Raw genomic sequence first — 17207 nt, 5'->3', positions numbered from 1 at the left:
TTTGATTATTAATGTTCAGTTTTCTAATTTTAAATACTATGACTTTGTTCTGATATAATTTGTCTTTTTCTTTCAACAGTATTCGTTCGTCTTTTTAAATTTGAATGAAGCACTGACTAAAGCCTTCAAGTTGTTCTCATTCCTAACTAAAAAAAATGTGGATATTTTCTGACACTGTCATTCTGAACTGCCCTAACAGTGTTGTCGACGACGTTGGCGCGCACACATTAAACGAAGGGAACGTTAAATACAAAAATTCAAAAATCGAGAAAAACTCACCATTCAGCATTTTTGATAATCAACTTGATACATCGTCAGCCACATATTTTGGATGGCAAGGAGCTTGTAATACCATCACGAAATTTGCAACTGACGACGTTTACACGCTTTTTGAGAAGTTACGATCCGCCGTCACAGTTTTTATTCCCGAGCAACGACCTGAAATTTGTATTGTTTGAAAATGTGATGAAGTATGAGAGAATACGCTAATTTTCTAGCAAAGAAATACCCATTTTAATTTTAAAAGAAATGTGGATTTTTTTGTTTTTTGTATATATTATTTTGAATTTGAATATTTTGAATATATTTTAAATTGTCTTATATATTGAACGGTGCGCAAGAAAGTTCCCGAATTTCTCCTTTTAAAATACTGTAAAATTTCTAATTTAGTAACACTCTCATTAAAGGCGTACTTCTTATTCTGGAGCATTGTGAAAGATTGATTCAAAAATTGTAATTCGTGCCACTCTATTAATCAAATTGCTGTTTCATCAAATGTTACACTAGCTGACCCTATCTCTCTCAACCTCAGTCTTCAGCTAATCAGCCATTATTACATCAGGAGAAAAATATCACTTCGGCATTTGAAAAACTTTTTTATTCGAGAAAATGAGACTCCATTTGCTATTTTTTGTCATCATTCTCCCTATGCTTGCATCAAGACCACTCAGAACGTGTGTCCAAAAGGAAAACTCGTCTGAACGAAAGTTCGTGCAATTTCCAAGCACTCTCTCATGTCAATTAGAAAAACTATTTTGTGCAGACGTATTGATGCTTCAAGGAAAAGAAAAGTGAGTTGGTTTTGAAGTGTGTAGAGGATATACATAAAAAAGGACTTTTCTGATACTCTTATAGTTTTTTCTATCAGAATAAATTTCAGAACTTCAGTCTCTATCAGCCCAGCAGCATGTGCTTTAAAACTGGAGAAAGTCATCATGATTTATGTATTTTTTCTCAAGACGTTTTTTGTTTTCTTTGTAGGCTTTGTTCTTGGTTTCTTCATTTACTTCAGAATCGTCAGATTTGTTTAAACAATTAAAAAAGGGTTTGATTTTATTAGAGTTTGTTTCCTATAATTTTAAAGTTTATAATAAAATGTTGTAAAAGTTAATATTTAAAAAAAGTGAGTTCTGCTAAAGACTTCGATGGTTTAAAAAGTTCAAAACTTTTTTCTTGGAATGTGATGCAAGCATTGGGATCAAACTGTTTAGAATTTTGAAATTTTCAAGAGACGGTTTCTGCAAACTTTCGAGAACTCCGATTTTGGGGGGTTTAGTATAATTCTTCTCTCCATTCACACCACATTGCCCTTCGAGGCAGCCATTTGTTATATTTTTCTCTTATCAAAGTATTCTTTTGAAATGAAAAGAAATAAAAAAAGGATAAACTGATTCATCATTAAACACTCAGCATACGGTAGACGCATGAATTCAAGCATCAGTTTTCAGATAAAGAATATCAAACCACCTTATTGTATATGAGGGGAAAGCTAACATCTCATTTCATTAAAGACCGGTATACGGTAACGATGCTAAATATTTTATTTATTTATTTACTGAATACGTATGTAAAATACGTGAAAAGCGACAGAAAAGTGTTCTGCTCATAATCAAATTTCACTTTGTCAAAACGTAGTTCCTGGCACCATATAGTTTGTGGTACTACCAGGCACTTCGGAATACACACTGGGAGCGCTCGCGAAAAAAACCCCGCTCATTTCTTTTTCGATTGTGTAATGTCTGGCCTCACATCAACATATCCTATTTTTTTACAGCATTTAGGTCATAACATTTATATTATTTTCACTCAAATCGTTCCTACTCGATGCTTCAAAAAATATGAAGTGAAATCAATTATTGTGAATTTTTGAATTCTCAATTCAAACGCTTATTTAAAATGAGTGTCTCATTGTTTCAGATTTTTAAAATAAAGCCAATCCTACTTTTATTAGTCATGACAGTTTCACTAGCCGTCGCCAACGAGGACTACTCAATTGAAGCTCTCAAAAACGAAACCAGTACAGAAAAAGTCATCATCCTCTACAACGGAACTTTCACCTGTGCCAATACACCATTTTGCGCAATGGCAACTTATCACCGAGCGACGAGAGACAACTTGTGAGGATATTCTCGGTACCAGTTCCACAATTTTTAAACTGTAGTTCTTGAAAAACAAAACAACTCTCGTGTAGAATTTTATTGCACGGAGCAGCAATCGGTTTCTCAAACGTGATGAAAATTATGTTTTCGCTTCAATATCGCTCTGGTTAAGTGACTAGCTTGATGAACCCATATATCATTCGAATTCACATTTGATGCTCTATTTCACAACGCAGATTTTACAAAATTTGCTTAACCATCATAGGTTTCAAACGAATAAAGTCATTTTTCAAGGTAATGTTGGCACGCAACTTCCTCTTGCTTTTCTCCAGCATGGCTTGTGGCCGAACAGAGATTAGTAGGAGCGTTCACATTATGTTTTAATAATGAAAATAAACTGTTGTTTTCGAAAAACATGGTACTTCGTCAACTCCGATCAGTACCTACTCATCAGTCATGGTTTTCCGCTGACCGTTCAAAAGTTCGAAAAACTTTATTTTTTCTTTTGTGAATGAGACATATAAGCAAAACATTGTATCATTCTGACCAGCTCTTTTTACCCTATCGTAAAATACAATTTTCCTAATTTTAGGAAAATTCCTCTTGAATTCCTGCCGCTTCGAAAAGTTTTTTGTCAAAACAACAGATTTTTCAAACTACCTATGTAAGTTTGAACGCATCCTGTTTCATCGATTATCGAACCATACAGTATCATGTTTTATGAACATTGTAAACAGGACTCATAGTTTTTAAAAATCAGTGTTTCAAAGTCTCGCCATGACCAGTAAGAAAGATTGACGAGACTAAACTTGAAAAAAGCTTTGTGCCTCAAGCATTGTGTAATCAACCACTCTTCTGATCCTAGCGGGAAAGCTAAAAATGAAAATTCTAAAAATCAAAGTGATTCTTAAATTTTAGCAATAGAGTAATCTGCGTGGAAAGTTTCTGAAAGTTCCGATCACTTAGAAGAAAGTTACAACGAATTTTTTATGCCCCTAAGAGACAACTTCAGGATGCCCCTATGAGTTAGTGACCCCTATGAGTGTATGCCCGCTTTGAGTACGATGCCCCCTATTTCGATGCCCCCTGGGAGTATGGGCCAACAATTTCAATGACACATCTTTTCAGAGCTTCACGTTCCCAGAAGAAGCTCCTCAAGATTGAGCAGCTTCTTCTTTGATTGATCAGTCATTTTTTTTGAATTTTCTGTATTTCTCCTGTAAGGACATCAGCTTCTCATTTAGTTTTGAGTCGCTCCCTTTGAAATTTTCGATTTTAGCTTTGTCAGAACCCTTCGACAAAATCATCACTTTCGACCATTTTGTCTGCGCTTACTGTGAAAAATTATAAATCAATACTAACAAAATTCTGAAAGACCGTCGTTTTTCTTCTGAACCATCTTCTATTGATCGTCAAGCTCCTTCCGCATTTTTCTGACATAAAATTAATTTGTTGGCGTGATTCACAGCTTCTACAAAGATCTTTTTCAAAGTTTTGTGTGAAACCAGGTGAGAATACACATTTCCACCAAAACTGGGGAAGATTGGAAGCTATAGGCAATTTTCCTTATTAATAAAACGCTAGGGGCGTCTGTCCGTCCTAATGTCCGTCTGTCAACGTTTGAAAAAATTTAAAAAAAAATATATATTTATATATATATATATTTACGTGACCCTTCTAGAAAAAGTGAGAAACGAAGCGACGAAAATTCAAAAAAAAATAGATTGAATCGCGCCGAAAGCGCACCAGCTTACTGGTTTGCGATATTTGACAAAGCCTTTTTTGAAAAATTTGTTCCTCGAATAATCATTTCATGATCAAATATTTCAGATCTGTTCATTTCGGAAACACACAAAAAATCTAAGAAAAAATCAAGAAAAATGTACAGAAAAATCAGGAAAAATAGACAACAAATCAGGGAGAAAGGACAAAATATCAAGAGAAATAGACAAAAAATTAGGGAAAATGTACAAAAAATTAATAATTAATAAAAAAAGTGCAAAAAATTTACAAAAAATTAATAATTAACAAAAAATTAATAAAAAAGAATTCGCGAAGAAAAAGTAACTACTATCAAAAAAAAATTATTAACCTTATTTGAAAATAGTTCCATTGACAGAAAAGCAAAACGTTGGCGGCAGACGGTAAGACGAAAAAGCAAGAAGTTGGCGACAAACAGTTAGACAAAAAAGCGAAAGGTCGGCACAAGACGGCTGGACAGAAGAACGGCAGAACGGCGCGGAGGACAGTCGGCGGTTTAGGCCCGACTTGATACACACATGCGTTATTTTTTCTCCACTACCACACGTTTCCCGCTTTCCTCTCACTGTCTCGATTTTCCGTGCTTCCTCTCCTAATCTATGTATACAGGGTGGGCCAAAAGTATGGTAACACAAGTTTCGTGCGAGCTGGTTGGCGCTGAAGCGGTTTTGGGGTTACGATTTTATGTTTTTAATTTTCAGCATGTCTCAATTAGTTGATATACAAATTTTCAAGTCGTTAGGTTAACTTTTACACGAATGGTGACTAGTTCTATACTCCTAGGCACCCTCGTAGAGGTTGCAAAGAGAGAGGTGGCTATCGGAAATTATTAAAGATTATCGGAAAAGCTCTCCGTTTCTCACGAACAACCTTGTGGATAACCATCGAATGGTTTGGTTAGTTGAGTACGGTCAAGAACATTCTGATAAACGTAAAAACTTGATCTTTGGTTACTCAGGAGAGAATCAAGGCCGTCAGAAAACGAGTTCGTCGAAATCGCAGAAAATCATGAAAACAATGACTCTGGAGCTGTGATTGAGCAGAAAATCAGTCAGATTAATCGTAAAAAGTGAGCACAGATTGACCCTGTATCGTGTTAAAAATACTGGAATTCTGCCGGGAAACAAGAATCTGGTACGCATCCAAAAGTGCAAATCTCCATTTGCTGGCACGCACCAAAATGAACACATGAATAGGATATTTGGTGACCAGAAACTCTTCACGGTGGAAGTCGAATCCTTATCAAAAAACTATCAAGTTTTTGCCCCGAGATCTGAGCTAGCTAATAATCACGTTTGGATGACCAACAGAGTTTTCTATCCTCAGAACGATGTCGTTTTTGGTGCAACAACCTCCGATTTCTGATTTATGTAGATTTTGGGGTGGAAATCAACAAAAAGTACTGATAGGAGGGAATTTTTTGGAGGCATGTGCTTCCGTAGATCAAATCACATTTTAAAAATTATGTTTGGACTGTTCAACATGATTCTGCTTCCGCTCACTAGGCGAAAATCGTTCAACCAGGTGCGGCCAACTTTGCAAGGCCAACTTTTCAAGATTCAGTACGACTTGCAAATGGTCAGCCACGTCGCCAGACATGAATCTGCTGGACTATTCCGTATATGAAATTTCTCAGTCAAGAGTCCGAACATGTCCAAAACCCAATTTGAAGTCATTGGAAAATGTTTTGGACCTAGAACGAGCCATGTTATCCCCAAAACACCCCCGTGCCATAGTAGATGTGTTCCCTAAGAGACTCATGGATTTTATGACGATCAAAGGCAACTGCACCGAACAACTATTATAATTTCATTCTTAGGAAGTATTCAGGAAGCTATTGTCAAAATTTCAAGTGTGTTCGAGTTTTTTTGGAGAAGTTACAGCACTTTGAATGTGTTACCATACTTTTGGCCCACCCTGTATTTACGTTGGGGTTTTTAGGGATGCTGATTTTTTCGCAGTTTTCTTCAATACTATTAGGAAAATACAAAATTTCTCAAAGATTTTGATACAACAAATCTTTGTCGGAGTCCTCCTTTACGCAGTAGAACCGTTAAATAAGGATAAAAAATGAATCGGAAACTTGTCATCCGAGATCCAGACTCCTGAAAATGGCCATAATGACCAAAAATAAACTGAAAAATATGATTTTGTTTATCTTTTCGACCGGTACTGTATCTTAGGGGCTTCTATTTTTCAAATTTGCAAGCTTTCTGATTTCCCAGTACTAATTCCTACTAAAACTTCCAATATCTCCTACAAAAGTTTTCAATCGAATCGGATAAGTTTGAGCAAAGATAAATGCCATTCTTTGGTCGATATGTGTCATTGCATCATTATTTTCCTTTCTTCTAGGTTCGATGCGTAAATGTGATCTTAATTCTTCTGAAAAAGAAAAAGTATACGCTTTTTATTCCATGCAACTTCTAAACATTTTTGTACTTAACAAAAACAGATTTATTAGGGAAAAAGTGAATCAACAAAAGCGGAGATTTATTTTGGTGCTCCTACTCGCCAGTTTAGCCCTCTGTTCATCGAAAGCGGCTTGATTTTTTTCTGGAATTATATCCTTTGGTTGGGAGCAAAAAATCTACATACCGCTCAGAAACATCTTGACGGATGGGTACTCGTCGTCTCTGATCTTGTTCAACCCCTCGAAAATTGAGAGCTTGTTCACGGATCGTTCCCCTCCCGCCGGCCTGTGCTCCATGATGAGCATACAGAGCCTGAGCTCTGAGGGCTTGCATCATATTATGCTTGGATCGAGTCCCTAAAAAGGAAGAACATGAATCAGATTATCAAGTTTTTGGGTTCGTCTTGTAGCATATTAAAAGTTTTGTAGTATTGTAAAATATTGGTTCGGAATAGATATGCTTTACCGTAAAACCTGTTCTAGAAAGGCCATCTGACTATGAGGAAAATTTTCTCTGTTCCTATCAAAAATTTGAAAGAGTTGTCAACTGACAAAACACTTCTCATATTATGATGAATAATTTATTAGTAAGCCACGTGTTTATATCTCTGACTGGAATTGAGATAATTGAGATCAGCGTCAAAAGTTAAGGGGCTCTTCTATTGAAGGGGTTGACGGTACTCGCCATTATAATTTTTTTCAATATTAATCGTGTAAAAATTAGGAATGAAAGAAAACTCAGACATTTTCTATCTTCTGAATTATTTGATTTTAGAGATTCAAATTTAAAAAATATACATATTAAGAAATAGATAATTTTTTGGTTCAAGATAGCATTAAGACCTTTATAATCATTTCTGGGAATCCCATAATATATTAATTAATTTTCAGTTTTTAGTCAATTTCCAGAAATTTTCAGTATCAAAAATCGCGGTTGCAGTGATTTTGAAAGACGATTCTCTTAACTATCAGGACGTTTCAAAACATGAAATTTGTATATTGTGTTTCACTAGAAAAATTTTGTTCAGGGAAAAAAGTAAATAGAAAGGCGGAAAAGAATATGATAATTTTTTGAGAGAAAATGTTTGAAATATGAAATTTCATACAAGTTTTAATAAAATACATTAAAATACCACAAATTTCATGTACTGAAAAGTCCTAGAAGTTGAGAAAATCGTCTTTGGCTGTAATCAGACTATTTGGCTTTATAAATGACTTCCGAAACTCACTCAGTTGATTGTGAAAGCCGCGTGCAGTGGTTAGTCCATTGACTTCACCTTGAGTGCGCCAGAACTCTCCTAAAAAAATGTTATGTTAAGAAAGTTACTGGCGGCTAAACAACTCACGTTCATAGGCTCCAAGTTCGTTGCGAAGATATCCAATCTCATCAAGCGCTTTGTTGAGCTCCGCAACTGGGACCAATACTGAAAATCAATCACTCAATCACACCAAAAATAAAGTTTTGTAAGTTTGTTTGAGTTTGCATATACAAAGCACAAGGTGAGCTCCTTTAGTTCAATAAGTGCGAAAAAATGAGGTTTTACCATATGGGGTAAAATATCAAATTCAAGGTCGAAATAATCAAAATCAAGGTCAAAAACAAGATCAAATTTGTACCAAATATAGTATTTGTGATAGGTAGTATTGCGGCAAAGTTTCAAGAATCGTTCTCATCGTCTTCGAGTGTTTTTTGAAGTACCTCGACGAAAATTTTGTCCAAGTCCATTTTCACTGAAAACACGAGCTCCAGAACTGCACGAAGACAATGAGAACAAATTTTGAAACTTTGCCAGAATACTACCAAATACTACATTTTGTGAAAATTTGATCAAAATTGGAGATGGTAGATTTTGGGCGAATTTTAGTTGCTTTGTACTTCCCCACATTGTGAAACCTCATTCTTCCTTCTGGACTACAACTCGCCTTGTGCTAAGGATATGCATTTAAACAAAAACTTTCGAATGTAAAGTTTACGTTGGTTTTGAATCTAACGTTAACTTTTTTACACTTATGTTAAAATTTTTCACGACGACACATTTTCAGTGATTTTTTTCATAATCAGATATCAAAGTGAAAGCAGGTTTACATTGAACTATTAGTGTTTCGTTTTTGGTCCAGTGGAAAATTTTTGAGAATTTTCCAAAAAAGTGAAAAAAAATTCAAAAAAGTGAACAAAAAATGGAAAAAGTGAAATTTTCTCTACTCTAGGGTTATCGTAAAAAATTGGTCCCAACAGGAAAAATGGTCATAATAGTACCAGAAACTGAAATTCAAAATATTTGGGTCGATATCATTTTTTTTTTGAAAAAAACATTTTTCGGGGTTACGGTAGTTTTTCGCGCCCAGAGGTGATCGTGGCCTAAGAGCATTATGATAAAAAGTTTCAGGGTAGCTTTTATACCCACCACATACAATATCAGACTCCTAGGACCATTTTGCTTTTTTCCATTGCCAAACAATAACAATTTTTCTAACCGTTGAATGTCCCGCCGATACATATTCATTTTCAGTATATTTTCAAAATCTTTTCTCACCTTTAACTTTTTACAGCATTTTGAAGAGCAGTAGAAAAAATAATAAGAAAAATAGAAGAGAATAATAAAGTTTCAGGAAAATAAAGTGTTCTTCCCGAACCCATTCATTCACAGGGTTCATAGGAAGAACACCAGAATATAGAGGCCCATACACACGGTGCCAGAAGAAGAAGAATGAATACAATGGAAAGAAAGAAGAGAGACGGCGGTGTGGGCGTGGCTAACGTTCTGTGTGTCTACGTTCTCTCTATGTTTCGTCTATATAACGACTAGACAGGTCAAGTGTGTCCTCTGTTGAGAAGACACAACAACAAAAGAAGAGGCAATGATCTGCGTCTACATGGTTTCACTGTACTCTGGCATTTTGCCATCTTTTGTCGGTTAGTGGCTGAGCGAACATGCTTAGTGGGGAGGAGAAGGAGACATCCAACAAAAAGCTACAATGACATGGTATAATATTCAAATGAAAGGGATAGGGAAGAAAGCGGATCGACAGAAAAAAAATCTTCATTTTTTAAAAAAGAAGTTAGTGTTACAAGTTTACAATAAAAGGCTTAAAAATAATACTGAAGTCGTGTGATGCTTTTATGCCTCGTAGATATAATCAAAAGATTAAAAAAGAAAAACAATTTTGAGAGTATATTGATTCGACCTTAATGTTTTTTGTCTGCGTTTCTATAATTTCACTGTACTCAGTAATTTCCAAAAGAAGCAGTATATTTAAAAGATCCATTTGAAATGGATTTTATAGATCGGAAAATTTTCAACATTTTTTTTCTAGCTGAAACACCTGAAGCTGAAATTAATGGAAATTCTAAACTGATTGTCTTTTGTACTTCTTTGATGATTAAGAGTACCCGCTGGCCATTATATTGATAAAAATTGATTTTGCATTACTTTTAAGAGGCGATAAAAATCACAGGACTTCAATGTTTTTCGAAAAGTTTTTCTTTTAATTAAAACAAACATAAATATTTTCCAATTTTCCCGTCGATCCCCTTTTCCCTCTACCCGATTCTGGATAAGTTTAGATTTTCACCCCCCCCCCCCTTATTTTATTTCTGTTCTTTCTCGTTAGAACTATCATGCGACAGGTGTCTTGATGACCTATTGTCCTTTAGTGGGTACTCGTTCGAGATCAAAGTATAATTTAATTATCTTTTATTGCGGTCAGAAGAGGTCATACTAACGAAAGTGGACTATTCAAGTTAATATATGTGCTAAAAATGTTGATATTAGTGGGCCTCGTATCTCATGATCCTGTGGAAAAACAGGTGTCAATCATACATTGAGATTCTTTGGAGTTTAAGAAGAAATAGTATTTCTAAAAATGGACAGTTTCAATTTGGTACTGAAGTCTGGAATAAAAATTTTAATGAAGTACATTAACTCGAAAAGGGATAAATAAAATCTCTAAAAAATCTCTGCAAAGCAGTACTAATATAGGTTGCTATTCGGTCAAGAAAAATTTAATGGAATATATATATATATCCCATACTCCAAAACTGAACGTCTTCGCTTGAATCAGAATTGATGCTACACGATTGTCTGAATCTCGAACGACGTATGTGTGGCTAGTGATTGGATCCGTTTTTGGTTTTTTATCATACCCAATGTGCCTGAAAAATGATATAGAACTATTTTAAATCATTTAAAAATAACTTACACTTTGGGAAGTGTGTGCGTTAGTGGCTTCTTAGTTCCAGCAATGAATTTAGCCTTAATCGCCGAAAAAATTTCGTCCTGGGGGATTTCATGACAACCGATTCTCATTTGTAAGTATTCAAGGTTTTGAAATGCTTGTCCTGATTTCCATAAATTCACAAACCCGATCAAATCCGAGATTCGGTATCTCAAAGTTTCTAAAAATGCCTGTCTTCCTTGAAAACGACTCAAAACGTTTGGGACAGTGTTGAAGAATTGATCGATTTCAATAGATTCTGCTTGATAGATTTTAGATTCCGTGTGGAATGGTTTGTTACCAATGCTTGTGAACATATTAACCGATTTTAAAACAGGAGACGTGGAGAAAAAAAGGTCAAGGAGTTTCATATCCTCGAAGTTCAGGTTTAACCTCACCGCAGCGGACAATGACAAGTTTTGGGGTTGTGAAATAAAATGAGCTTCAAAACCTTCTGATTTCCAATGATACTCAATTGAACTTCCGAAAAAATCAATCAAATAATCATGGATAGCCTTGATGACGCATTCTCTTTCACCCCGGGGAAATGATGCTACAAGAGAGTTGTAGGATAATCTGAAATAAAAATTGTTATATCATTCAATGCACAATTGTAACTCACCGGAACTTTATCTTCTTTCCAGAAATATTCAAACTAAAACCTTTCCTGATAAACCTCTTATGCTCCACTAAATTCATGATTTTGACCCATTCATTGTTGCAGCGAATATAAATATATGGTAGATTTCTTTCATGACAGTGGTACTCAATAGAACTGATCTTTTTGAATCTGCTGATTTGGGACGATTTGATGGCTTTTTTCATGTTTTTCGAAGCGAAAGAAAGGCGAAAAAGTTCGGAATATCCCATATTGTCGAGTATTTCTTTTTGAACCAAACACGGATATTTGGGTAGTTTCATTCTTTTTGTAGTTCTGAAAATACAAAGTAAACTGTGAAAGAACAGGAAGAGAGGGGATGAGAAAAGTTGATGACCATGGAAAATAGAATATTATCGGAATCGAGAAATACAATCAATATAGCAAAGAAGGAGAACGTCTGCGAAGAAGACAGATGACACAGTAGGTACTCTGTTCCGCCCTTTTGTGACCAGATCCTCGTTTGATGACTTGTTTGTGCGATTACTGAATGTAATTGATTTTCTCAGGTGGTCGTGAGGGGCATTATGCGTAAAGGGCATGTCTAGAAAAACTAAGAAAAAACGGCATCAAATAGCATCCTTTCGTACATCATTTAAAAACTCATTTCAACATTGATTTAAAATTATTTTGCGACCAGAAATGTCTTCGGGTATATCTGGTGTATGAGGTTATCGCTAAAATTTTTCATGTATGTTGGCTGGTACTTTGGCTGAAAATTGTATTTTACAACGACCATAGAACTTTTATTTTTTTTTAGAACTCAATCCCCAAATACATAATCTGCCAGAATCCATCAAAAAATCTGGGGGCATCCCCCTTCCATCTAATACTTTTAGCCAACTTTGTCAATCCGGTTCCTATTTTTTGAAGTTTACGAATGAAAGTAATGTAATTATTGAAAAACTGATAATTCCATTCGATTTTTTGCAGTCGATTACATAGGGTCAAGTTCTAACCCTAAAAATAATGAATTTCTAACGACCAGTACAAGCCTTAAAAATGGGAATGAGCCGAGGGGAGAAAATTTTGGTTTCTAAAAATGGACAGCTTCAATTTGGGACTGAAATCTGGAATAAAAAAAATCAGAAAAAATAGCCACAAAATCAGGGAAAATAGACAAAAAATCAGGAAAAATAGACAAAAAATAAAAAAATAGACAAAAAATCAAGAAAAATATACAAAAAATTAAGAATAAATACTCCAAAAATGCAAACAAAAAAAGCATTCCGGAAGAAAAATTACCTATCATCAAAAAAAAAATTATTAGTCTTATTCAAAAACAGTTCCATTGACAGAAATGCGGAACGGTGGCAGCAGGCGGTACTTTGTTGATTTAGAGAACCCGCTGTGGCCATTATTTTGATAAAAATTGGTATTGCAATACTTTTAAGAGGCGATAAAATCACAGGACTTCAATGTCTTTCTAAAAGTTTTTTTTAAAATTAACACAAACGTATAAATATTTTCCTAATTTTCCCGTCGATTCCCTTTCTCCCCTACCCGAATCTGGATAAGTTTAGATTTTCACCCTCCCACTTTTATTTTTGTTTATTCTCGTTAGAACTATCATGCGACAGGTGTCTTGATGACCTATTGTCCTTTAGTGGGTACTCGTTTGAGATCAAAGTATAATTTAATTATCTTTTATTGCGGTCAGAAGAGGTCATACTAACGAAAGTGGACTGTTCAAGATAATAAGTGTGCTAAAAATGTTGATATAAGTGGGCCTTGTATCTCATGGTCCTCTGGGAAAACAGGTGTCAACTGTAGTGAGAACGAAGGCAGACAGAACGTTAACCACGCCCACACCGCCGTCTATCTCCGTTCTTCCCATTTTAGTCATTCGTTTTTTCCTTGCGAAAAAAAAAACTAATGCAAAATCAATTTTTATCAATATAATGGCCAGCGGGTACTCTTAATCATCAAAGAAGTACAAAAGACAATCAGTTTAGAATTTCCATTAATTTCAGCTTCAGGTGTTTCAGCTAGAAAAAAATGTTGAAAATTTTCCGATCGATAAGATCCATTTCAAATGGATCTTTGATCTTTTAAATATACTGCTTCTTTTGGAAATTACTGAGTACAGTGAAATTATAGAAACGCAGACAAAAAACATTAAGGTCGAATCAATATACTCTCAAAATTGTTTTTCTTTTTTAATCTTTTGATTATATCTACGAGGCATAAAAGCATCACACGACTTCAGTATTATTTTTAAGCCTTTTATTGTAAACTTGTAACACTAACTTCTTTTTTAAAAAATGAAGATTTTTTTCTGTCGATCCGCTTTCTTCCCTATCCCTTTCATTTGAATATTATACCATGTCACTGTAGCCTTTTGTTGGATGTCTCCTTCTCCTCCCCACTAAGCATGTTCGCTCAGCCACTAACCGACAAAAGATGGCAAAATGCCAGAGTACAGTGAAACCATGTAGACGCAGATCATTGCCTCTTCTTTTGTTGTTGTGTCTCTCAACAGAGGACACACTTGACCTGTCTAGTCGTTATGTAGACGAAACATAGAGAGAACGTAGACACACAGAACGTTAGCCACGCCCACACCGCCGTCTCTCTTCTTTCTTTCCATTGTATTCATTCTTCTTCTTCTGGCACCGTGTGTATGGGCCTCTATATTCTGGTGTTCTTCCTATGAACCCTGTGAATGAATGGGTTCGGGAAGAACACTTTATTTTTCTGAATCTTTATTATTCTCTTCTATTTTTCTTATTATTTTTTCTACTGCTCTTCAAAATGCTGTAAAAAGTTAAAGGTGAGAAAAGGTTTTGAAAATATACTGAAAATGAATATGTATCGGTGGGACATTCAACGGGTAGAAAAATTGTTATTGTTTTTTTTTTGATTTTTTAGTAGTATTTCGTATAAAGTACGAGCGTGAACTTTTTTCGGTATCAGATTCAAAGCCAGCGTGGAAATCACCACTAGAAATTGTTTTTTGATCCTTGCCGCTTTTTTGAAGTTTTAAAAATGCACGAAGACAATGATATTTATTCTTGAAAGTTTGCCAACATACAGAGAGGCTCGATTTCGGGACACTCCTCATGGCAAATGCTGCATCTGGTAAAAATGTGATTGGAGAGGCTTGATTTTACGCGAAATTTAGTTGCCATGATCAAATCATCATTCCCATTGAGAAAATATTTCATTTTTACCGAATTTGGTCACGGTTTGGACAGTACCAGATATCGGAACCAAATGAGCATTTTTCGTCTTAAAAAAATGTTCCAAAAAAAACCGAAAAAAAAGTGAAAACGAGCGAAAAAATTTTAAAAGTTTGAATTCGCGCGCTTTTACTCACCAGGCGGCCTAGAAAAAACCTCGTCCCTAAGGGCTTTCAGCGTATTTTTCGATGCGTTTTTCTCAATGAAGGAATTTTTTTTGAATTTTTTCTATATTTTTAAGGCAATCTACATGCATTTCTGCACATTTTGATGCAATAAAAAATTTCACCGTACACCACCTTTAAAAAATCCAAAATTTTCGAATTTTTGAACTTGAAAAATACAAAATTTCAGAAATAGACTTTCAGAAGAAGACTGCAAACTACGAAAATGGAACATTTTTATTATGCTTGTCTGAGAAAAAAAAGGTTGAGACGCAGAGAAAAAGTGTCTGCGTCTCCACCGTTTGTGTGCTATTTAGGCTCTCCGCTTCGATATCGCTACCGTATTTAGACTGCAAAAAATACTCTCTAACCTTTTTTTTCTCAGACAAGCATAGATATTTTGAGAAATTGAAAATTTCTGATTTTCCGACAATTTTTTTGCACATTCAAAACTCAAAATTCTGAAAACTTCACATTAAAAAATTTCCCTTAATTAAACGTGTTGCTGATAAAGTTTACCTTTAGTGATGCAAAGCTTATTTTTTCTTTTGAAGTTCTCAATTCTTCTTACCGTAACGAAAACTGATTATAGAAAGAAAACGGTCGTGAAACCAGCAAGAAGATCTCAAAATGTCCGGAAACCGAAACTTGCTCCGATTCCACAAATTTTTCCGAATCCACCCGAGGTAGATGACGTGGAAATGGGAAACGAAGAAGAGGAAGCAGCGCCAGATCAAAAGCCAGTAGAATTCGATGACTTAAGACCGGCAGGGAACCACGATTTAAATGTTCAAAAATCAGATGCTCAAGCCAGTATTCAGGGTAATAATCCAGCACAGAATTTCATTCAAAACTTGAAATCAGAAGAAGGCGTGGATCTAATAAATGGAAGCCTCCACCAAGGAACGCTGTTTAATGGTCGAATCGACTATGCGGATCTGGATAATGGTGAACATCCAGAATTTATGGTTCCCAATGGAATTGAACCCCCAATGCAACACAACAAACGACATTCAGAACTCAGGCAAGGAAACGCAAAACGGCCTAAAATCGAGAGACAGGAAGAACCAGAAATTGCAAATCCACCAGAGACCAATGAAGTAAAAATGAGAAAGCCAGAGGAATTAGAAGGATTGGGACCAACTGTTCACAATGATTTGAATATTCAAAATCAAAATGCTGAAGCCATAGCTCATGATAACAATGAAGCACAGAATTTTGGTCAGAATACCCGAAATCGAGTGAAAATCGAAGATTTTGTGGAAGAGATTCAGCAAGCTCCAGAAGTAATTATTCTGGACAAAGAAGCGGAAATGTATGTCTTTTTTTTGAATTTCGCCCCTAACTAAGCCTAGAATTAAAAAAAAAACATAATTCTCTAAAAATAATTTCAGTCAAAAAAAGTAATGAAATTCGCGAAAATCAGAAAAATTTCCACATTTTTCATAGGCTTAGGCTGAAACGTCTTGTATTGCTACAATTGAAACACCCTCATTTTGGCGCCAAATTCAAAAAACTTCGAAAAAATATAATTACCTGAATTCAGGCGACCTCTGGTATTTGAAAAAATCAGTCTTCGGAAACTGGCAGAGCAAATTGAGACGCTCGCTTTCAATTAATTTGGAGGACTCTTTCCAAGAGAAAGCGTTGAGAGCTGTACGTTTGTTCAAGGCTAATGATCAGGTTTGACTGGATTTTCGTTCCGAAATAAAAAAATTTTATTTTTCAGTTAATTCCGATTCAAGACTTCAACCAATTGTTCAGCATCGTTCTGAAGAACGTGAAGAGTGGACGACTTCAAAATCCAACTGGAACTTCAATAAAATTGTGTCTATTATTCAAGCATCTCGCAAGATCTTTGATTCGACCTTTGGGAGAATTTCTTATGGCTGATACACTGAAAGTTCTCGAAGAAGAGATTGAGAAGCTTGAAGGAAGCGAAGAAAAGGTTTGAGAGGCATTTTTAGAATACTAAAATGGTTTTTTTCAAATTTCCAGATTCCATTAAAACAGTTCAAGGCAAACTCGACGGACTGATGCTCGTAATCACCAACATTTGGGTCAATTTGGATGAATAACTCTGCTTCTTTTTCTGTTGTTGAATTCAAAATTTTCCTTTTCTATGTATTATTCCATGTGCCCCTTCTTCAAACGTTCCCTTTCAAATCATTTTCGATGCTCAATATGAAGTCAGAACTTGGCACTATTTGTTCAATTTTTGTTAATTTGTTTTTTTATTTTTCAATGAATTTTTTGGTTTTTTTAATGTGGTTTTTTGAAGACGAAACAGTTAGCTACTCGATCAAATTTCCGAAAATTCATTCAACTCAAAACGAACACATCGTGCGAAAAGAGAAAGGTCATTTGCTGCGACTGAAATTTAGATTTTTACACTTCAAATCATATTCTAGGTTCTCAGGCCCAAATCACCGCTTC

General features: G+C 35.2%; 4 protein-coding genes across 4 annotated transcripts; 2 read left to right on the top strand and 2 right to left on the bottom strand.

The window, feature by feature from the left end:
* Positions 1-927: 927 nt before the first annotated feature.
* On the top strand, positions 928-3558 carry CBG13997 (the record flags this gene model as incomplete). The annotated part of the gene is made up of 6 exons (XM_002644205.1): positions 928-1070; positions 1160-1256; positions 2054-2137; positions 2197-2396; positions 2971-3042; positions 3507-3558. 6 exons carry the CDS (start codon positions 928-930, stop codon positions 3556-3558), a joined length of 648 nt encoding a protein of 215 aa, XP_002644251.1.
* Positions 3559-6670: 3112 nt separating this feature from the next.
* Positions 6671-10472, bottom strand: CBG13996 (the record flags this gene model as incomplete). The annotated part of the gene is made up of 5 exons (XM_002644204.2): positions 6671-6695; positions 6738-6909; positions 7782-7850; positions 7899-7976; positions 10439-10472. The coding sequence occupies 5 exons, from the start codon at positions 10470-10472 to the stop codon at positions 6671-6673; spliced, it is 378 nt and encodes a 125-aa protein (XP_002644250.2).
* A 64-nt stretch (positions 10473-10536) lies between these two features.
* CBG13995 lies at positions 10537-11466 on the bottom strand (the record flags this gene model as incomplete). Its single annotated transcript, XM_002644203.1, has 3 exons — positions 10537-10705; positions 10753-11343; positions 11390-11466. The coding sequence occupies 3 exons, from the start codon at positions 11464-11466 to the stop codon at positions 10537-10539; spliced, it is 837 nt and encodes a 278-aa protein (XP_002644249.1).
* Positions 11467-15298: 3832 nt separating this feature from the next.
* On the top strand, positions 15299-16808 carry CBG13994 (the record flags this gene model as incomplete). The annotated part of the gene is made up of 4 exons (XM_045239395.1): positions 15299-16086; positions 16373-16454; positions 16501-16719; positions 16770-16808. The coding sequence occupies 4 exons, from the start codon at positions 15299-15301 to the stop codon at positions 16806-16808; spliced, it is 1128 nt and encodes a 375-aa protein (XP_045095315.1).
* Between the last annotated feature and the right edge of the window lie 399 nt (positions 16809-17207).

The sequence above is a fragment of the Caenorhabditis briggsae genome (genome assembly GCF_000004555.2).
Source record: "Caenorhabditis briggsae complete genome, chrX, whole genome shotgun sequence".
Taxonomy (NCBI): Eukaryota; Metazoa; Nematoda; class Chromadorea; order Rhabditida; family Rhabditidae; genus Caenorhabditis; species Caenorhabditis briggsae.
The sequence above is the reverse complement of the archived record's forward strand: the minus strand, read 5'-3'. Positions and strand labels throughout refer to the sequence as shown.